The sequence below is a fragment of the Rhineura floridana genome, chromosome 2, assembly GCF_030035675.1.
Source record: "Rhineura floridana isolate rRhiFlo1 chromosome 2, rRhiFlo1.hap2, whole genome shotgun sequence".
NCBI classification, from domain to species: domain Eukaryota; kingdom Metazoa; phylum Chordata; class Lepidosauria; order Squamata; family Rhineuridae; genus Rhineura; species Rhineura floridana.
In genome coordinates, this window is record NC_084481.1 from 12,588,941 (window position 1) to 12,612,005 (window position 23,065).

The following is a 23,065-nucleotide window of genomic DNA, read 5'->3' on the forward strand; positions in this document are numbered from 1 at the left end:
TGCTTCTTATTCGCATACAGAGAAGTCCCTCAGGAGTCAACAGGCTTCTCACCCTTTGAACTGATGTTCACTAGAAAAGTGAGGGGACCCTTGGAACTGTTAAAAAATTCATGGGAAGGAACCCTGGGAGAGTACAAAACATCTGTAGTTGATTTTGTATTAGACTTCCACAGGAAATTAACATCGATGATGGAAGCTGTGCAAAAGAATTTGAGTCAAGCTCAGGAGAAGCAAAGTTACTGGTATGACAGAACAGCCAGGGAGCGTGTGTTTGATGTGGGAGATATGGTTATGGCATTCATACCCAGGAAACATGATAAATTACAGGCTAACTGGGAGGGACCATATACCATCAGAGAAAAGCTTGACACAGTGACGTATGTAATTACCACAGTATTAGAGGCATTAAGAAAAGCAGGGCTAACAATAAAAGCTAAGAAATGCCAGTTTGGATTGAATGAGGTCAGCTATTTAGGACATAAGGTGGGGAGTGGGAAAATCACCCCCTTATGGAGCAAAGTTGAGGCAATACAATCATGGCCTATCCCCTTAACAAAGAAACAAGTTAGGGCATTTTTAGGTGTGGCTGGATTCTACCGAAAGTTTGTGAAAAATTTTGGGGAAATAGCGACCCCCTTGCATGAGCTGACAAAGAAAAAGTGTGCTGAACGTGTGGTATGGACAGATGAATGTCAAAAGGCTTTTGATCTTTTGAAGCAAGCCTTGTGCCAAGGACCTATATTAATAGCACCAGACTATGAGAAACCATTCATCGTGGCTACGGATGCGTCAGACCTCGCACTGGGAATCGTCTTGCTGCAGGAGAGAGAAGGCACCAGACATCCAGTGGCGTATCTGAGTCGCAAGCTGACGTTGAGGGAGAAAAATTATTCATCGGTCCAAAAGGAGTGCCTAGCGGTCGTGTGGGGACTGAGCAAGTTGCGCCCATACGTGTGGGGATGAAGATGTACGGTGACGATGGACCATTGGGCCTTGTTATGGTTACAGACTATGAAAAACCATAACACTATGCTGCAGAGGTGGTCCTGGGCCCTACAAGACTATCAAGTGGACTTCCAGTTCATAAAAGGCAAGGACAATGTATTGGCCAATGGACAGTCAAAGCAGGTGGCTGGGACTGCAGTGACATGACGCAGACGTAGGAACAAAAAAGACATTTTCCCCATAAAGACTTGGTTTTATTGTTAACGCGGCGTATGAATCCTAGAGCAGGAATAATACTCTGCCGTTATTTTTAAGGGGGGGAAATGTGATGTTCCTGTATTAATGGATATATGGTAAGTGCTGCTTGTATAGAAGATACATGGTAAGTGGAATGAAAGAGGAGGGGGGAGTAAATGAGCAGTAGAATGCTGGATGATTGGCTGAGTGTTTGGATGGCTGAGAGTATAAATGGAAGGATGACAGTTGAATCTGGGTGGACGTGAGTGGGTTGTTTGAGAGGTGTTTGGTGGACGTGAGTGGGTTGTTTTGGTGGAGTTTGGAGGTGGGTGTGAGTTGGTGTATGTCAGGAGAGTGTGGAGAAAGAGGGAGGTGGAGTTCGGATTAGTAATAAGTCAAATATCACAGTAACAGATGAAACCATAAGCTTGTAGATCATTATCAAAGTTATCTTGTTATTAATGTTATTTAATAAATACTATTTTGGTTTACCGAAGGTCTGATCCTTGGCTGGGGTTTCACAGACCAGAAGGGAGGGTAAGGTAATAACCAAGGCTGAAGGGAAACAGTAACAAATGGTGGTAGCGGTGAAGAGGAGAAGATAACATTATAAGTATCCAGAGCAACCCTGAGTTATGAGTTATCTGCATTGATACAAGGGGGTTGGGAACAGCATAGGCACGCAGTCACAAATGTAACCGGATAGAGAGACTCAGGCAAGGTCTCTGGGAACATTGGTTGTAGAACGTGACTGGTGGTGCTGCCTAGCAGGGGGATCTATTGAGATCTGTGCTAGAGCTGAGAGAGAAACCATAAAAAAGGACAGTCCGGACTGGTGGAGTCCCTGGTGGTGCCTAGTGAAAGGCAGTAGCCACGAGCAGGTAGGAACCTGACAGGGAGAGCCAGGGAAGGGCGTCACAGTAGCCACAAGCAGGTGGGAACCGGACAGGGAGAACCAGGGAAGGACGTCACAGCACCTACCCTGTGGAATTCCCTCCCCTTAAATATTAGACAGGCTCCATCTTTGTTACCTTTTTGGTGCCTATTGAAGACTTTCCTCTTTCAACAAGCCTTTTAAGTTAAGACCTATCCCAGTCTATGTCTGTGTCGGAATTGCTTTTAATACGTTTGTTTTAAAACATTTTTTCCCTAAACAATATGTTTTTAACCCTTTTTATTTAAGATGTTTTTAAAGCTTTTTAAAGAATGTTTTTAAAGTTGTTTTGTTTTAATGTATTTTAAGGTCTGTTTTATTATTTTTAAAGTGTTTTTACTGCTTTTGTTTGCCGCTCTGGGCTCCTGCTGGGAGGAAGGGTGGGATCCAAATTAAATAAATAAATAAATACTAGTATGGACTTACTGGTTAGAGGCTTTATTTAGTTAGATGTCTGCACTGGGCTTCTGGTGATCAGGGAAAGGGATGCCCAGCTGTAGAATTTGACCATCTTTGTTTGTGTTGGAGAAATCCTGCTTTGTTAGAAGACTGATTCCAACCAAATGGTTGTCTTCCATCAGAATACTGTACATTGTTCCTGAATCAGAAATGCAAGTGAAAAATATTGCCTTGGGATGGGAAATGAATTTAGGGTTTTGTAGGAAGGATCCATGAATGGGAGCCAGCAGGTATTCTGCTTTTTCTATATTTCCTCTGATCTCAAGCCAATTTATATCATGATCATATTTATTTCCTGCAATTTTGTTTTCTGCTTATATTCTTCATAAGAAATTGCAACAAAGCAGTTCCTTGGAGGAAAAAAGTGTTACATTAGAGGACTGACCCTCTGAGACAGAGGAAAAACTGCCCACTGGAATTCAGCACTCCAGCCATTACCTTTTCTTTAACATTCAATAAGCTATGTTTTATTTCTCCTTTTGATGAGAGATGTTCCCATCCATGGGCCCTTCTGCCAGCAGGGTACGTCTTTCCCAAGCCACTTAGCTCAGGTCCTTTTAAAGAGGGAGATTGTTTTTGAACAAGCTTTTCCTGGCATTGCTCCTTCGCCTCGGAGAAGCGATCAGGCAGTGGGCATAGTTCATTCCCATTGGAAGGCCACCACCACCACAAACAAACATCCACGTCCATAGAAAGAGGGCTGCTATTCTTCTGCTAATGGGATTGGCACCGTTTAGAGCAGTCTGCTAGGACATTGTCTGCAACCACAGCAAGAAAAACATTATTCAAAGGCCATTCAGCCCCCCAAAGAAGCGGCAGAGCTGAGTAATTATCAGAGGCTCTCCATTAACGAGGGCATCTCTGCTCTTGTCTGTGTTGCTTTAATAAAGCTCACTAATAGGGTTGGGGGGGGCAAGGAAGGGCCCACTAATGGCTCCAAACAAAATTCTTTTCCTTTTCTCCCCACTGCCCACCCCACCTCCTCCCACCCCACCCCACCCCACCTCCTCGTTAGGAGAAGTGGCTTTATGGAAACTGACAGTGAAGCCATAAGTTACCATACTGCATCATGACCTTTGGGGAAACTTTGTGTGAACCCAAATGCTTCCAAGCCCCACTTCTTCAGTACCACTGGGACCTCTCCCCTTCCCCACCCCATCACATTTCAGTGTTTCTCTCCTGGCTTTTCTATTGGCTTGCATGAGGGAATCTCAAAATATATTGTCATGAGTATCTCAAAAAGAATGGAAGGGGGAAGCCCAAGTCAATCAAAGATCAATGAATCAGTCTTTGGATTCACTAGCCTCCTGGTCCTAAGGGCAAGAGACAGCTGCAGGGGAAATGGGCAATGCTTAGTAGTGCAATTGGAATGATACATGCTGGACTTAATGGTCTTATGCGGGAGGCACTTCTTTAGACAGTCAGGTGTATTACTTCACAATGTGGTAGGTTAGCCCTGCTGCATTTGTGGGCCCTCCTGCTCATTCTGCTGAGTGGGGCCCTGGATGTCTGCCTCATAGACCTGCCACAATGGCACCACTGGAATGGCTTGGTTTCTGAAATGAGTGATATGTCATGTCATTGCTTGTCTGGTTGGCAGCTGCATCTTCCAGGCCCTCTTCGAGGTCCAGAGATGTCCAGGCCACTTCCAGCTTTTGAGGCCCCTAACCATAATTTAAAAAAAATTAAATGACAGAACACAAAAATAAAATAAGGCACAAAATAAGAGTGAGTGGTTTGTTTATATAATCAGCTGATTGGAGAGGACATGTTAATCATAGTCTAATCTTGTGCCATCAGAACCAGTATATTTTACTACTATTTATTTACATTATTAACTCTTGAATATGACAGCATATCAGTTACAGATTTCTTATTTGCTTGAATTTGCAGCTCTAAGCTGAGTGTCTCATTTTGTTCCAATGCCCATAAAAACCAGGTGTGAAACTTACAAAATGCCCCCCTAAATAGCAAGTGGTTTAAATTTGAGGCTCCCTTGAACTTGAGGCTTAGGTCAAATGGACCTTCTCCCCCACTCCCCACCCCCAATTGGCCTTGGCTACATCTTCTGAACTGAGGAGCTCTTCTCCCCAGTCACAGAAATGTTAAAGTTGGTTGTGACTACTCACTGGAGATGGGAAGGATCCCACACATGCTCACATTTATGATCATTTCACAGCCTCTGAAGCTGAGCCCCCAGCACTGAAGTGCAAACACACACACACACACACACACACACACACACTGAGAGAAGAAAACATTCCAAATTGTATTGGGGTTGTCTGTCACTTTCCCCCTCGGTTGACTCTTTTTGGTTTATAATATTAGAGGTGGACATCTAGTGAGGGCAGCTTTCCTCCAGAAAATTGGTACTTGCTGAGCTTCGGTCTGTCAATCAGTTATCCAAGGCACAGAGCCTTACATCTCTCAGCTTGCATCTCTCATGGTTGTGTGAATTGGCCCTCAGGACTAATTTCATATAGGGTGACTAGACTCTTGTATCTTGAATCATTGTGTGAAAGAGGAAACTTGGCTAGGTGGACTTTCTCTCATTTATGGTGCTTGATATGACAAGCTGCACTTAATGTGTTTATTTCCTTAAAAGAAGAGATTGCTTACTTTTTGCATCTAGTCACCTAGGTTAGAGTCATCTTATCAAGCTGTTTCCAAATGAATTCCTTAGTTGCTGGGTGCAAATGGAGGAAAACAGTTGGACAAGTCTAAAACATCACTAGTGAAGGATAGAAGTCTACCCATGGGGGAAGGGCATGCTATTTGCTTTTGGAGAACTGATGCTGTCTTCAAGATGAGCGTTGTCTGGGTGATTGCCTGCTCCCCTATGCTCAATTTGTATTATTTGTAAATAAACATCAAAATCATCATACATTAATACAAAAAAATAAAAATACCAGAAAAACCAAGCATTTCCAGTTCTCTCCCCTTCCAAGAAAACTGATGCTGTAAAAAGCTGCTCCAGGTACTTCCTGTCACTTAGAGAACTGCTGAGTAGAAACAAGTATAAGGCTTAGCTAAATATTTTGAGTGTCACAAGAAGGGTGGTTTTCTAAATAATTATTTTTGTGTGTGCCTCGCAACAGTTACGACTGGAAGTTTAAAACTTCCAAGAGGGGTGGGGAACTTATCATAAAAGACACAAATCAAATAAGTGCCTTCACCAGACTGCTGAGTTCTGCCTGAGAATCTATAAGGATTGTGCCAGAAGTTCATTAAATGTTACACAAAACAGGGTGGATTTTCCCCCTGTTGCTTTTATTCACTGAAACCCAGCAAAAGGAAACAGCACCAAGGAATGCCATTTAGCAAATCAGTGATGTGTTTGTTTGCAAGCTATTGTGAATGGATGAATGAATGAAATACTGGATAGGAAAAGGCCATTAAGCTTTACAAGAGTTCTTTAGTTTAGTAAACACGCACTTACCAGCTTTGTCTCTGTACTTTCTCAGCTTTTGTCTAGCTACATGACATGCAACAGCCTTGACAAATTATTGATGTTCTTTAGTCCATTGACATTGTTTGATTACTTACATGCAACTATTTTTCCTTTGAATGCAGCATGCCCCAGCATGCAGCTGTGAGTTATTAGGCTGAAGAACCATCTCTAAGGTGAAGGAGAAAAGCTGGTTTATGATTAAGTTTTGGGGTTTGTTTCTTCCAGGGGACAACCACAGTGTTGATGTGGACACGGTTGCCAACCTTGGATTTCACTTGTGGATTGAATTGGCGCAATGAATTTTTATCACACAATAGTGTTAATTGGCTTACCGATGCCAGGATGTTTGTATTATTAACACAACTGTCTTTGGTGAGTGGCCACAGTTAATAATGTAATTATTGTCTGTACTTTTCCACATTTCATTGCCTTCTGACTTCACTGATTACAATTCCCCCCAGCCATGCAATGCCTGGTAAGATTTCATGCATCTGATGTAGTTAACAAAAAGCTTACGCCCTAATAATGTGTTACTCTTTAAGGTGCTACAAGGCTTTTAATTATTTTTGCCTACTTTCTCAAAAGGCAGTGTGTGGGGCAGAATCTGGTTGGTCAAAGCCCTAGTAGGACCAGGACAAAGTTGAGCAAAAAAAAATTTTTTTTTGTCACGTGCCTCTGAAGTTTGTTACGACACATGGCTTCTCAGTCATTGACACTGGTAAATAACCAGGATGCAATTTTATTGGTTGTAAAGTTTAACAAAGCACAGCTTGCACTGACCCTCTAGTAATCTGCAGACCATAGTGAAAGGATGGGGAGTGCAAGCCTCACATGGGAAGAAAACACCAAACCCTGTAAAAATTATTTATTATCTATTTTATTTATTTATTTATTAAATTTCTATACCGCCCCATAGCCGAAGCTCTCTGGGCGGTTCACAACAGATAAACATCCAATATACAATTAAAACATATGTGAACAATTTAAAAATAAAACAATTACACCGAAAACCTAAACATAATTAAGCACATAAACAACTGCAAAACTCAATACTAAAATATTAAATATTAAAAAAGTATTAAATTAGTTGAAATATTAGATGTTAAGATATAAGATGTTAAATATTAAATATAAATATTAAATGTTAAATGTTAAAATGCCTGGGAGAAGAGGAAGGTTTTTACCTGGCACCGAAAAGATAATAATGTTGGCGCCAGGCGTACGTCATCAGGGACAGAATTCCATAACTTGGGGGCCACCACTGAGAAAGCCCTTTTTCTCGTTGTCACCTTCCGGGCTCCTCTCTGAGTAGGCCCCCGGAGGAGGGCCTTTGATGTTGAGCGCAGCGTACGGGTAGGTTCGTATCGGGAGAGGCGTTCCATCAGGTATTGTGGTCCCAAGCCGTGTAAGGCTTTATAAGTCAAAACCAGCACCTTGAATCGAGCCCAGAAGCATATAGGCAGCCAGTGCAAGCGGGCCAGAATCGGTGTTATATGTTCGGACCTCCGAGTCCCTGTTAGCAGTCTGGCCGCTGCATTTTGCACGAGCTGTAGCTTCCGAACCGTCTTCAAAGGCAGCCCCACGTAGAGTGCATTGCAGTAGTCCAATTTAGAGGTTACCAGTGCATGGACAACTGAAGCAAGGTTTTCCCTGTCCAGATAGGGGCATAGTTGGGCCACCAACCGAAGTTGATAGAAAGCACTCCGTGCCACCGAGGCTACCTCTGCCTCTAGTGACAGGGATGGTTCTAAAAGAACTCCCAAACTACGAACTTGCTCCTTCAGGGGGAGTGCAACCCCATCCAGAACAGGTTGAACATCCACCATCTGGGCAGGAGAACCACCTACTGACAGCATCTCAGTCTTGTCTGGATTGAGCCTCAATTTATTTGCTCTCATCCAGTCCATTGTCGCAGCCAGGCATCGGTTCAGCACATTGACAGCCTCACCTGAAAAAGATGAACAGGAGAAGTAGAGCTGCGTGTCATCAGCATACTGGTGGCAACGCACTCCAAAACTCCTGATGACGGCACCCAGCAGCTTCATGTAGATGTTAAAAAGCATGGGGGATAGTACTGACCCCTGTGGAACTCCAAATTGGAAGGCCCAGGGTGCCGAGCAAAACTCCCCAAGCACTACCTTCTGGAGGTGACCCGCCAAGTAGGAGCAGAACCACTGCCAAGCAGTACCTCCAACTCCCAGATCAGTGAGTCTCCCCAGAAGGATACCATGCTCGATGGTATCAAAAGCCGCTGAGAGATCAAGGAGAATCAACAGAGTTACACTCCCCCTGTCCTTCTCCCGACAAAGGTCATCATACAGGGCGACCAAGGCCGTCTCGGTGCCAAAACCGGGCCTGAAACCCGATTGAAATGGATCTAGATAATCGGTCTCATCCAAGAGCGTCTGGAGCTGGTCCGCAACCACTCTTTCCAGGACCTTGCCCAAGAATGGAACATTCGCTACCGGCTGGGTCCAGGGAAGATTTCTTCAAAAGTGGTCTCACCACCGCCGCCTTCAGGCAGCCAGGGACCACTCCCTCTTGCAATGAGGCATTAATCACTTCCCTGGCCCAGCCGGCAGTTCCAACCCTGCTAGCTTTTATCAGCCAAGAGGGGCAAGGGTCTAAGATAGAAGTGGTTGCACGCACCTGTCCAAGCACCTTGTCGACGTCCTCAAGCTGCACCAATTGAAACTCATCCAACAAATCATGACCAGATTGTGCTCTGGATACCTCATTTAATTCCACTGCTATAACATTGGAGTCCAAGTCCCGACGGATGCATGAAATTTTATCCTGGAAGCACCTAGCAAATTCATTACAACGGGCTTCGGATGGATCTATCATGTCCATAGGGCCAGAATGTAACAGCCGTCGGACAATTTTAAAAAGCTCCGCCGGCCGGCAGATAGAAGATTGTATGGTGGCAACAAAATATTGTTTTTTTGCTGCCCTTACTGCCCCTAAATACGACTTGGTATAGGCACTTACCAGTGCAAAATTGCATCCATCAGGAGTTCGTCTCCATCTACACTCAAGCCGTCTCCTGTACTGTTTCATCACTCTCAGCTCTGGAGTATACCATGCAGCTGTATGAGCTCTACCCAGGAGAGGGCGCTCATGATGGTCCCTTCTGTTTGTAGAGAGCATAGCTTTAAAAAAATTCTCATTTCCTTATTCTGCACATTTCCCCCCATTTTTGCATTTTCTAGGATTCCACATTTTAATTATAGTGATTTGCCATTTTCTGGCATCCAAGTAGGTGGTCATCACTGCCTCCTATGGAGGTGAATTCCATCGTTTTAACCTCCGTGGGGCAGAGTGGTAAGCGGAGGTAACGCAGCTTAAGCTCTGCTCACGGCTGGAGTTCGATTCCAACAGAAGGAGGAAGTCGAATCTCTGGTAAAAGGGGTCGAGGTCCACTCAGCCTTCCATCCATCCGTGGTCGGTAAAATGAGTACCCGGCATATGCTGGGGGGTACAGAAAGGCCGGGGAAGGAACTGGCAATCCCACCCCATATATACGGTCTACCTAGTAAACGTTGCAAGACGTCACCCTAAGAGTCGGAAACGACTCGCACTACAAGTGCGGGGACACCTTTACCTTTACCTTTAACTATGCACTGTATGAAGGACCTGCTGAATGAGTTGCCCCAGGTGCCTTCACCCAGTAGTGACCTAGCTGGCTCATCCCCTCCCCATGCTAGGCATTACATCAGGATGGGCATCTTCAAGAGGCTGCATTCAAACTGGTTCTCTCCCCTTGCTGGGAGAAGTGGTTGGGGTTCTCAGCTTCACCTTTTTGTCCTGGCTCTTCCCAAAGTTAAAAAAGAAATATGTTATGAGGCACAAGGGGTGGAAAGGCACATGGTTCAAACCCTCATGGAAGGGTAGGGGAAGGCTTACTGAGTGTGTATGTGTGCATGTGTAATATATAATTTGTCATCCTCCCCCCGTTTTCATCATGAATTTGGAGATAATTTCCACCCCATAGAAACCGATCCATGTCACCTTTCTCTCAGCAGCCTAACATAATAAGGGAAGGCAATTCACGCTGTTTCCTGCTGTCGAATATCATGATTAGAGAGATGACTGCCACCCAGCATTATGCTGGACAATCTGGGAAGAAAGCAGACGAAAAGCAGAGCACTACATGTCCAAATGCACTCCCCACACCTGGCTGCTAGCAACCTTTTGTGCTTCTTTGTTGTGCCGTATCTTCGGGCTTGAGGCTTTCAAGGGTACCTTTATTCTTCTGATTACAAAATTAGTGTTGGGTTTAATGAGATCTCTCCTTTTATTTGTGTCTTCTCTTCGCTTTCTTCCTTCCTTTTGATGGTACACCCATTTGCTCTTATCTATCTCCATGGTGATGTGCCTTGTCCCAAGCCTGCCTCTCTCTCTCTGCCCCCCCTCGCTCCCAATACTTGTGATGTTGTAGACTGAGGTTTAGGCTGTATGCTTAAAACCCTCTAAAGTAATACATGGAAACAAATTGGTACTGTAAATAGATCTCATCTTCAAAGTAAGATATTTTCTAGAAAATCTGGCCTCTTCCTCTTTGCTTGGAAATCAAGGTTCTGTTTTACTGTCATTATAGTGGATGTATCTATAAGTCCTATTAAGGACCTTCTGCAGATTTCCACAGGATTTAAAGCCTGTCGGACTAGCCTGGGTTTTCTGTCCCCGTTTAACTCTTATTTGTTTACATTTTATTATAAGCATTTATTATTTGCCCTTCACCCCAAAGTCCCAGGGCAGGAAATGCAAACATTGAAAACTAAAATTAACATAAATTCAAACAATAACAGTAGGTTTGCTTACGGTTATAGATGGAAAACATTAACATATCATGATTAAAGCCTATGCTAGTTATAATGAATGCAGTGCTTAATATCTAAATGGAGAAGTGCTAGGGACATACTTGCCATGCCCTCTTCTCTGGAAGCCCTCATTCCAAAGCCCAGATCTATGTGAGCTTATTATGATTAGTGACTTGCACCCGCCTATAACTCAGTGGAAAGGCATAGTCTTAGCATATGGATTCTACTTAGTAAGGTGGGAAAGGGAATCAACAGATGTGCAGTTTCTGAATTCATTGCAATGACTTCACATGTTCCCAGACTGAGCCCTGTAAATTGAACACAGGTTCCAGAGCTGTATCATACCAACAGGAAGGCAAGCATTGATTTCAGAAATAATTATCCTATGTATTAATTATTGAAAAAACAATTATTATTTCTTATCTGTAATGAAAGGGAAATATCTTCACAATATAATTTTCTCCATTAGAATTTGTATTTAATTGCAGTTCCATGGACTGCCTTCAAGTCGATCCTGTCTTATGGTGACCCTATGAAGAGGGTTTTAATGAAGCTGAGAGGCAGTGACTGGCCTAAGGTCACCCAGTGAGCTTCATGGCTATGTGGGGATTTGAACCCTGGTCTCTCAGGTCGTAGTCCAACATCTTAATATACAAATTTAAAAACATGTTTTAAAAAGCAATTTAAAAACACATGCTAAAATGCCTGGGAGAAGAGGAAAGTCTTGACCTGGAGCAGAAAAGATGACAGTGTTGGTGCCAGGCGCACCTTGTCAAAAAAATCATTCCATAATTTGGGAGTCACCACTGAGAAGGCCCATAACCATGGCTAAACCTCAACAAGCAAGCGTGTGGGTACATAGGGCAAAAATCACAGCTGCTTTAATCTTCCCCTGGTCCTGCTGCTGCCTCACTACCTATAATTAAGCCATTGTTTGACTTATCATGTGAACCCAGGCTCATGGTTTGTCTCCCTCCAAAGAAACCATGAGCTGTAGCCAAGGACTAAGTACAATGCACGCTAACAGGCACAACAATTTATTCTTGGCTGAAGTCAGTTAAAGTTAACTCTTAAAACATATCGGCACTTGATGGACTGGTTTTATTAATGGTTCAGTCTTATTCTTACCACCGGCCACAACATCTGGATTCAATCTATCTTCTGGTGGTTTTGTGAAGGCACAATTAACTATTAAAGAGTGCTTTAATACATGCAAATCTACTGAAATTTGCACTGACCAGTCAAAAAGATATGAACTGCCTGACGAAAGATGAGTACTTTCATATACTAGCCAGAATGGTTCTCCCATATAAGCAAACGCTTCAGTGGCCTCTAGTGATCACAATGGAAACTGGTTTGGTTTGAATGTAACACTACTAAACCATGGTTTAGCATTTGTGAATAAGCAGCGCCAAGACTAGCGCTCACATGCTCCCCCCTTCTATCTCCACCCTCGATACAGCTGTGAAGAAGAGACTAGAAACATCCTTTTCCTGATTTAAACTAACCAGTTTCTTGTTACATCGAAACTGGGAGCATTGGTTAACATCCAAACTAGGAAGGTTGGATAAACTATGGTTAGTTTAACAAGTCAGTATCATAAACCAGAGTTTGATACTGGCTTTTTTTTTAAAAAAAGAACATATAGTTCAAACTAACCACAGTTTGTCCTTTTTAGATGTAATGACAAATCATGGTTAGTTTAAACAAGGAAGCAGATGCTTCCAGTCTCCTCATAGCTGTACCAGAGGAGAAGAGGGGAAGGGAGACTATGCAAGCCTGAGACTTGTTGACATAGCATTAAACTATGGCTTAATATCATGGTCTGAAACAGGCCAATAGTTCAATTCAGACATCAGACCAAATGATGATTAAGGAAGCTTAACTCTGGTTGGCATGATGCTTTGTGATCAGTTAGCAAAATAAAATCCAAAACCATGAATTAATAAACCATATGTATAGCCTTGAAACGCCTCCAGAGGCCCCTTTATAATAGAAACTAGACTGCTGAGCAGATTGAAAATGGAAACACACGAGCAGCTATAAATCACAATATGCTTATTATGTTTGGAAGACCAAACCATGGTTCTGGGTCATAAATCAAGGCTTGGGGAACCCTTGGTCCCCCAGATATGGTTGTACTCCAACCCCCATCACCTCCCACCAGCATGGCCAATAGTCAGAGGTGATGGGAGTTGGACAGCCACAACATCTGGAGGGCCAAAGTTTCCCCAGCCTTGTCTTAAACTATGGATTAGTGCAAACCATGGTTTGATATGATGTTAGAATTGAGCCAGAATCTGCTCTAATCTACTATAACTCAAGACACTTGAGCCTTACTCTCTTCAACTCACTGACAGGGATATCAAAACAGATAGCTGAAGTTTTGATGGTTTGAGTTAACATTTCAGGGAAATGGTTTCGGGAGTAGGGCCTCCTTTTTAGATTTAAAACTGGCTGGAGGGTTCATATGGGATTGATTGAGCTGCTAAGGCATCAACCTTACTACAACTTGTATCTCTTAAATTCATAGCAAATATGAATTTTGCATAGTTTCAAGTGTTATGGGCTCTTAGTCTTGCAATCCATAAATAGATTTCAATAGTTTGAAACAAAACACATTACAAATGAGAGAATAAAGTTTATTGTTATTTGTTGCTTAATAAAGAACTTTTTGAAAAATAATTATTCTGAACAGCAAGTTCCACAGAACAGCAAATGACCATAGTGAGACAACATAGCTACACAACTGTTCATAAGGCAATCTAGCTAGGTAGGATAATTGTTCGCACAAATGGATTTATAATTTAAGTGACATTTAAAGTTGGAATCTTTAAAGAGTGCAAAGTAATCAAAGGAATGTTAGCAACCTTCTATTTGTGGCAACCAATGAACAAGAAAATCTGTTCCCCTTAAATAAGGACATATGGAAAACCATCATTAATTAGTTGTCAGCTGCCTTGAGTTGGCTTGTTGCTCAGAAAGGTAGGACATACATTTAGTATAAAGAGATGCTCATGCTGTCCTCCAATTTCTCAAAATTTGTCTTTCCCTACCTCATTTTCATGGAAGTTAAGAATTTATTTAGAATTTCTTCAGAATTTTTATTGGTGCAGGTTTTTGAGCTTACCCTTTTATTGCAAGGTGGCCATTGGTGGTGTGTGTATGTGTTTCCAGTAAACATTTCTCCAGCACTCTGTACCCTTCCCAGTTGCCTGCACTTCCTGAACTGAAAAAAAACACCCATGGGAGGAGTTGCCTCTTGATGTCTTCCCCAGGGTTTTAATTGAAGTTTGGGCACCTATAGGTGGAAGGCTACAGAGTGCAGTCCACCAGAGAAATGATTTGCAGAATGAAAGAAAAGACACTCAGAAAACACCCTCCCCTTTGATAGAGTTTGATAGTGTTTTGCTCACATAGAATATGAAGCAGTTGAGATGTATTACAGGAGGACTCTGACAAATTCTCCGTTGCTATTCTCTCTGCAGGGAAGGGTGTTAAATAACCCCTTTCCTGTGAAGAAACTGAAATGCAGATGGGGGTATTCTGGGATCAGGGGTCATGTTTGGGGCTAGATGGGACCGCAGCCTTGCAGTGTCCACTGTCTTTGCCATCTAACAGCAAAATCCTAACCATGTTCTATTGAATGAGTTCTACTGATTTCAATAGGGCTTACTCCAGGTAAGTGGAATTAGGATTGCAGTCTGTTGTTTTTAAATTGCTGAATTTCCAGTGATCTTTGTATTTATATAGCAGTGGAGTTATCTCCATCACCAGGATTTGTACAATTCTTCACTCCACACTGACCCTATCAGTGAAGTCTTTGTTTCTGTTGCTGTGAAAAAGATATTTGTTTGCAATATTTTTTATTTTCACAGAGAAATACAAAACTTCACAAAATGATCTTGGTGAACTTGCCTGTTATGTAATACTGTTGTTGTGATGTGTCTGAAGGCAAGGCAAGGCACAAGAATAAAGCAGCTCAGTCAAACATGGCCAATATAATGTGGAAATACATGGTCAAGACCTCAGATCTAAGCGGGTAGAACTTGGAAATCCAACTAAGGCCAATATAACTTAAAGCACAATTTTAACTATTTTTGCTCAGATTCTATTTTTGCTCAGAATGATATATCACAGAGTTAGGACTGCATTCTTAGGGCAGAACTGTACATACCAGCAATATATAGTTTCCCCAAAGTGCTTGATGATTAACATGAACAAAAGGGCAAGCAGAGTGATGGGTAATGAACCCTTTGGACACCTCCCATTCTCCTCTGCAAACATCCTTCTAGCTGTGTTTCCACACAGAAAAGCTTCTTCTGGAGTCAGAACCTGGCTGGAGGAAAAGTAATACAAAATAGTCAGTTGCCATTTTTTTAGAGGAAAATGAGTGGGTGTAGAAAGGGTTAAACACAAACAGCCTGTCCACAAATTCTCCCTTGCAAATGGCCTGTTCTGGTCATTGCATTAGCATTACAAGGTAAACATAGGGCTGGAAACCCCAGATTTGCTTGAATTGCTTCATAATATGCAATTCTATCATCACTCTCCAATAACAGTATACAGAACTGCAGCTTTAGTCACATGTTGGTTCCACACATATTAGTACCTTATTAACATCATTTTTCTGGGAACATACATTTTTCTCCAAAGTGCTGAAAGCTAAACCCTGCAAACTGTGGCTTTTACACTGGCGTTAGATCTAGGAACTACAGTAATTTTTGTCATCTTCTGGCTGAGGAAAACAAAGCATCAGAATGACGCTATGTAAATTAAGATGTCTATAGCAACTGAAAAATCCCAAGATGATTTGTTAGCAGCAAAGCATACATATGAGGGGAATCAGCCCATTTGTTTGGTCAAATCCTTAACAAAGATCCTCAGAGGGTGTGTTTTTTTTTAACCCATTGGGACTCCAATAACTTTATCTCTTTCCAGAAAGTGGTGGCGGTGTGAAAGGAAACAAAACTGTCAAGTGTTACAGTGGATCTAGGCTCTCAGTTAAAGCAAGGTTGGCAACTCCCTGGCAAACTAGTGCTTGCAGCTCTGTTGTTATACTGTATATGAAACAGGTAACTAATATTGTCAATGCAACAAGTATATGGTGTATTTAACAGAAATGAGACATCAAAGGTTTAAATGTGAATAGAACAGAGAAAGTTAACTGCTGTGACTAGAATCAGAAGCACTGGAACAACTCATCAGTGTCATGGATAGGAAGGACACCTACAGTCACATGGCTGTATTGCGTAAATTACTGTTTGTATTTATGGCACTCCGTATTTTTATCAATTGAGCACAGTTTCTGCCATGACGAAATTCCAAGAGGGGACAATGTTTGAGTGGGATAAAGATGCATCTCCATGGAGGAATTCTATCATATACAAAGAGCTTTAGAGAGGTGGGAGTTAAATGTCTATAAGAATTCCTGAAGCAAAAAGAGGCTGAAAAAATACTTGGTCTGTTCCTTCAAATAGTGAAGTATGCTGATAAATGTAGCTTCCAACAGCACCTTAAGGCTATGAACCTATGTACAGTGACTTGGGAGGAAGCCCCATGAACTCATGAGTAAACATGGCTAGGATCAAGCTGCCTGAAACCAGAAGATCTGTCTGGACTGGTTCTCCAAATGATGGTTTAGGGCAACCTGGTCTTGTTTGATTTATTTGAAAAACCTACTTTCTCAAGATGTTGCTTTCTTGAAAAGAAAGGTTCTGGTTGTTTCTAAGTGGTGTCCAGTTTTTTTGTTGAGCTCCTTGGGGGCATTTCGGTTTGCTGCTGTCCTGTGGAACTTGACACCTTAGAAAAAAGAATGGAGATTGTCATTTTTTCTCTTCTCATCTTGAAATTGGCTGTAATGTTCTACCAAAGTTCTAAACTCAACAATGAATTTGGGTGGATTTTTTTTGCTGAGACCTCTGTACAAATCCTGGGTATTTCTGGCCAATTTCGCTATTGCAAAAGTGTCTCTTCTGAGTTGGAAGTGAGGCAAGAGCAATTCCTGCTCGGGTTCTTTTGTTTGTATTCCAGAAGGAATATAGAGTTAGGGTCCTCCAACTGGCTAGGCTTGCCTTCCTTTACCTTTGCTCTTTTCTACCTAACTTCCTTCCATTGTAAACTGATATGCTCAGGGAAGCTGACCTGCCCCTCCTTCCTTTGTCTTCTTCTTCGACTGTCAGAGGAGAAAGGAGACATCTTTGTCTTTGTTCTCTCTTCTGAGCCACGAGGGCAATACTCAAGTCTGGGCATTGCGCCTCCAACTTAGTTAGAACTAGATATGCCGTCCCTATCTACTACGTATCTATAAGTAAAGTAGCAAAATTTTACTCAGTGATCTAAATGCAGGATAAAAGCTTCTTCTCAGGTAAATACACCCATTGGCACACACAGCTGTTGTATCATAGGCAATTGAAGAGAGAAGCCAGAGAAGCCAATGCTAGTCGGGCAGTATATAAATCTAATAAAATAAATAAATAAATAATAAATAAATACTTAATCCTCTTTATTTCAGCCGCACCACCAGCCTTCTTCTTCTTCCCACCAAACCGACTCCACCCCTTCCTGTTCTCTTCCTCCCAGAACCTTTATTGCGGCCCAGTAAGCTAAATTGAACTGCAAGTTGTGCCTGAAAGCTAAAAAGGCTAAGTACTGTGTGTGGTTTACAAAAGAGATCAAAAGGAGACTTTAGGTTAGAGCAAGAAAAGCAGAACAAAAGATAGGAAACACAGCTGAAGAATCAACACTTAAGACAAGCATCCCAAGGCTGGAGGGCAATTATGCAATTTGGAGTCTCCGAATGACAGCATTTTTGGAAGGGGACAATCTGCATGGAGTCCAGCCTGAACCTGAACCCTCAGCAGTGGATGAAGCAGCCACTGCCTCCTGGAAGCGTAAGCATGCCAAAGTGAAGTCTCTTCTTATTTCTGCTTTATCAGATGAGGCACTCAGTGTTTGCATGGGCTGTAGAAATGCTAAAGAAATATGGGGAAAGCTTGAAAATGCATATGAGAGAAAATCTAAACATCATGTGATATTTCTCTATACGTTGTTGTACACGCTGAAACAGTTTAGTGTCCTGTCCAGAGCAGGAACTACGAAACTGAGATGCAGGTGCAATTAAATCTCGTTTTATTAAAGTAATGGATACATCAAAGGCATTGCGCTTCATAGAAAAAGCTGAACTAACTCACTAAAATCCCTAACTATACTCTAGACATGCTCTGCGGCGTATGAAGAAAGTTGACACAGCAGCTCCCCACTGTAAGCGGCAAGCTTAAGTAGGGAACGTTTTCGATCATAATCTCTGACTCCTTCGCAAGTCCTGTCTCTGCCCTGTCCGTTTCTCGCGGCAGCGGGAGCGAGGTGACGGGGGCGTGTCTCTAATGGCTCATTGGAAGACACCTGCTCCTGAGTAACGGATTCGAGGTCAGGGGGCTGCGTCACGCTGGTGGCATCCTGGAAACTGCTTGGTAAGGGAGGAGTTGGCACTTTTGCTGGAGCTTCCCCCAACAGGTCCTCAGCAGCAACTGGGGGCGGTGCGTTCTCCTCCTCAGAGAGTGCGCCATCCGTGGGAACTGGCTGGAATTCAGGCTCGCTTCCCCCCCCAAGGTCTCGCTCAGACTCAACAACTCCCAAGTCTGTGTCTCCTGGCAGCAGAGGCGCCTGAAACTCATGCCTCCCCGCTTCCTGTCCCTTCTGGGAGAGTTGAGGCTCAACATTTAGCAATCTGAATCAACATCTAGAGAGATTTACAAGTCTGCTCTGAGAATTAGAAAAATGTGGGAGATCATTGGACAAAGATTTGCAAAAGGTTATTTTGCTGGCATCTCTGAATGAATGTCATAGAGTGACTGCTTGCATACTAGAACAGACAGATCAGAATATGGATCAGATTATGTCATATTTTAAAGACGCCAATATTCAAAAAGGGATCCAGAGGGGATCCCGGAAATTACAGGGCAGTTAGCTTAACTTCTGTCCCTGGAAAACTGGTAGAAAGTATTATTAAAGCTAGATTAACTAAGCACATAGAAGAACAAGCCTTGCTGAAGCAGAGCCAGCATGGCTTCTTCAAGGGAAAGTCCTGTCTCAGTAACCTATTAGAATTCTTTGAGAGTGTCAACAAGCATATAGATAGAGGTGATCCAGTGGACATAGTGTACTTAGACTTTCAAAAAGCGTTTGACAAGGTACCTCACCAAAGACTTCTGAGGAAGCTTAGCAGTCATGGAATAAGAGGAGAGGTCCTCTTGTGGATAAGGAATTGGTTGAGAAGCAGAAAGCAGAGAGTAGGAATAAATGGACAGTTCTCCCAATGGAGGGCTATAGAAAGTGGAGTCCCTCAAGGATCGGTATTGGGACCTGCACTTTTCAACTTGTTCATTAATGACCTAGAATTAGGAGTGAGCAGTGAAGTGGCCAAGTTTGCTGATGACACTAAATTGTTCAGGGTTGTTAAAACAAAAAGGGATTGCGAAGAGCTCCAAAAAGACCTCTCCAAACTGAGTGAATGGGCGGAAAAATGGCAAATGCAATTCAATATAAACAAGTGTAAAATTATGCATATTGGAGCAAAAAATCTGAATTTCACATATACGCTCATGGGGTCTGAACTGGCGGTGACCGACCAGGAGAGAGACCTCGGGTTGTAGTGGACAGCACGATGAAAATGTCGACCCAGTGTGCGGCAGCTGTGAAAAAGGCAAATTCCATGCTAGGGATAATTAGGAAACGTATTGAAATAAAACAGCCGATATCATAATGCCGTTGTATAAATCTATGGTGCGGCCGCATTTGGAATACTGTGTACAGTTCTGGTTGCCTCATCTCAAAAAGGATATTATAGAGTTGGAAAGGGTTCAGAAGAGGGCAACCAGAATGATCATGGGGCTGGAGCGACTCCCTTACAAGGAAAGGTTGCAGCATTTGGGGCTTTTTAGTTTAGAGAAAAGGCGGGTCAGAGGAGACATGATAGAAGTGTACAAAATTATGCATGGCATTGAGAAAGTGGGTAGAGAAAAGTTCTTCTCCCTCTCTCATAATACTAGTTGAGTTGAGTTTATTTACAGTCAAATTGACCCTTCAATACAAAATAATATTACAGTATAAACAAGTATAAATGGGATCATTTTGATTTAACAGCAGAAAAATATATACTCAAGTAAAAACAGTATACAGAAAAAAAAACATTAAAACTAAATTATTGCACCTTTATTTTCCTACGTTTAATAGCAGCAGCACTAAATTTGGCAACAGCAAGTGTCACCTCCGGTTTATAATCACCTAATAAATAATCTAGGTAGAAAGAATCCGTTTTAGCTGGAAAAGGCGACAGAATAGGCGCAATTAATTCATATCTTATATCATGGTAAAATATACAACGAAGAAGAAGATGTTCATTCAATTCAATTTCTCCATCAGCACAGGGGCAGATTCTCTCAGAATATGGAGTTTTGTTATATCTGCCAAACAATACAGCAGATGGGAGTATGTTTAATCTAATTAGGGTAAAAGCCCTTCTATAGTTGGGGAGTTCCAGAGTCGAGAGGTATGACATTAAGGTGAAAAACTTTGGATTATGTCTTTGTTTCCTTACAAGGAGTAAGTGATGCTGGAAATCGATGTCTCTAAGTCGTTGTTTGATTATCACACGAGCAGAATCATAGCCCAGATGGAAGATATAAGGCAGAGAAAAACCTAGTTTTAATAGTTTATCATGGATCATTTTTTCCCAAGGAGAACAAAATTTATCTGAAAGTACATGCGGAGCCAGACCTATGGGACTAAAAATCAATTTCAGCCATAATAATATTCTCAATTTCCATACACAAGACTCAATAGATTGAAGACCACATTCTAACCTCAATATGTAATTTGGGACACAAGTAGGAACTCCTAATATTGATCTTAAAAAGGAGTTTTGAATGGCTTCTAGTTTGGAAAAGTTAGTATATGTACTAGTTTGGGCCCCATATAAGAGTTGTGGGAGAATTTTAGCAACGAATACTTTTATGGCTGGAGAGATGATTTGGCCTCCTTTGGTATAAAAGAAAGATAGTAAGGCCTTTGTTGTACGTCTGGCAGTTAGCAGGGAGGAGGAAATATGCATCTGATAGGAACCTGATGCTTGTAATACAATACCAAGGTATCTGATAGATTTCACTTGCTCAATCGGCAGTTTATCGATCCTCCAAATGTGTTTTTTCTTTTTTTTAGTAAAGACAAGAACTTTGTTTTTTTGTCGATTAACTGTTAGTTCTTCTTCAGAACAGAAGGATGTCAGAGCTGCCAACAGTCTTTTAAGGCCAATGGGTGTCTGTGAAAGAAGCAGTATATCATCCGCGTATAACAGGCAGGATCTCGGGATAGATGATAAGATTGGAGGGTGCGATGGTATAGATGTGAGTTTGGCTACTAAAGGATTTATGTAGATGTTGAATAATAGGGGTGCAAGAATGCACCCCTGTTTGACACCCTTAAAAGTAGAAATTCGTTTTGTTAAGTGGCCTTGATTATTACAACGAATCTGCAGGGAAGCGTTATGATATAAGCCCTGTATCAAGGTTAAAAGACGCCTATCAATTCCCAAATTTTGCATTTTGAGCCAAAGTCTTGATCTGGATATAGAGTCAAAGGCCGCTCTTAGATCTACAAAGGCCGTATATAGAGCATGGCCGTTGGATTTACTATATTTGGTGATAAGGTGCTGAAGAACCAGAACATGGTCAGACGAAGATCGTCCTACCCGGAAGCCAGCTTGTTCAGGTGCTAGCAGATCAGTTTGGTTGACCCAGTCTAATAATTTCCTATAAAGGTAAGTAGTGTATAACTTACTTATTATATTAAGCAAACTTATCGGTCTATAGTTTGCTGGGTTCAACCGAGAACCTTTCTTATATATTGGAATTATTATAGCAGCGCCCCATCCTTGTGGTATAACCATGGAAGAGTTAATATTGGTAAATAGCGCAGCCAGGGTGGGGGCCCACCACTTTGCATTTGCTTTAAAGACCTCTGGAGGGATATTGTCTGGCCCTGGTGCCTTGTTTGATTTAAGGGTGGCTATAAGATCTAAGACTTCAGCAGAGGTAACAGGTGACCATACAGGGAATTCTATAGAAGGGTCTGCTAGGGGATCATCCATAATATAATTTCCCTGATATAGAGTAGTATAATAGTTTTCCCAAATGGCTGGGGCAATGGAACATTCTAGTTGGAAATTAGATTTAGGCCACTGTTGGGCTATTATGTGCCAGAACATAGTCGAATCCTTTAGTTTAGAAGCCTGGAGGAGATTTTGCCACGTTTGTCTTAGGGCAATAATCTTCTTCCGTTTGATTAACTGTTTAAACATTTTCCTAGCTGCCCTAAATTTTTCTAGATGTTCATGAGATCTATGCAAGTTAAATGCTTGATGTAGGGATTTGACTTGTGTTCTTGCCTCATAACATTCAGAATCAAACCAAAGATTCACCTTATGGGTAGGCCTACTCATTATCTCCCTAGGATCTCGTCTTATCAAATCTTGGATTTTATTTATTAGATGATATAAGTGATGATAATTTACGGAACTATAAGTGGCTGTTATAATTTGGTTTTTAATGGTCTGTAATTCAAAGGAATTTAGACCTTCGGCGATCTTTTCCTGAAGTTTAGGGATCCACTTAATCCGCGCTGGACGTACCTCAACATCCGTCACAGCGAATGTTCGTTGTTCTAAAAAAGGGGATTTATTTGTACCGTGGACAATAGAAGTTATCGGAAAATGATCGCTTTCAGGACATGCCAAGACTCTACAACATTTAATTTGAGCAAAAAGTTCCAGCGAGACAAAGATCATATCAATAACAGATACTCCCCTGGGCCCTAAATAGGTTAACTCTCCCTCAAGGTCACCTCTTATACGGCCATTTAGGAGGGATAGATTTAGTTTTACAGACATAAGCATTAGACACAGACCCGCATAATTCATACCTCTGTCCCTAGATTGCCTTAGAGGAATATTTGGTGGATCATCTACCATCGGAGTTTCTAGATGATATTTGGAATATATGTCATTATCTGATGCGCCCATTCTGGCATTGAAATCCCCCGCTAGGATTAAATTGGCTTCAGGAAAAGAGACTGTCAAGGTTGACAGATAAGACTCTAGCTTCCTAAATTGTTTTTTGATAGAGTTTTTTCTTTTGATAGGGGGAATATAAACATTTACTA

The 23,065-nt window shown here is 42.0% G+C and overlaps 1 protein-coding gene across 1 annotated transcript in view; it reads right to left on the reverse strand.

The window, feature by feature from the left end:
- Positions 1–13,477: 13,477 nt before the first annotated feature.
- Positions 13,478–23,065, reverse strand: part of C2H2orf80 (chromosome 2 C2orf80 homolog) — a 38,116-nt gene continuing 28,528 nt past the window's right edge. The window contains exons 6-7 of the mRNA XM_061607506.1: positions 16,532–16,651; positions 13,478–15,188 (exon numbers count right to left, since the gene is read on the reverse strand). Coding sequence (XP_061463490.1) covers positions 16,536–16,651 — 116 coding nt within the window. The 3' untranslated portion in view covers positions 13,478–15,188; positions 16,532–16,535. The remainder of the gene's footprint in view (positions 15,189–16,531; positions 16,652–23,065) is intronic.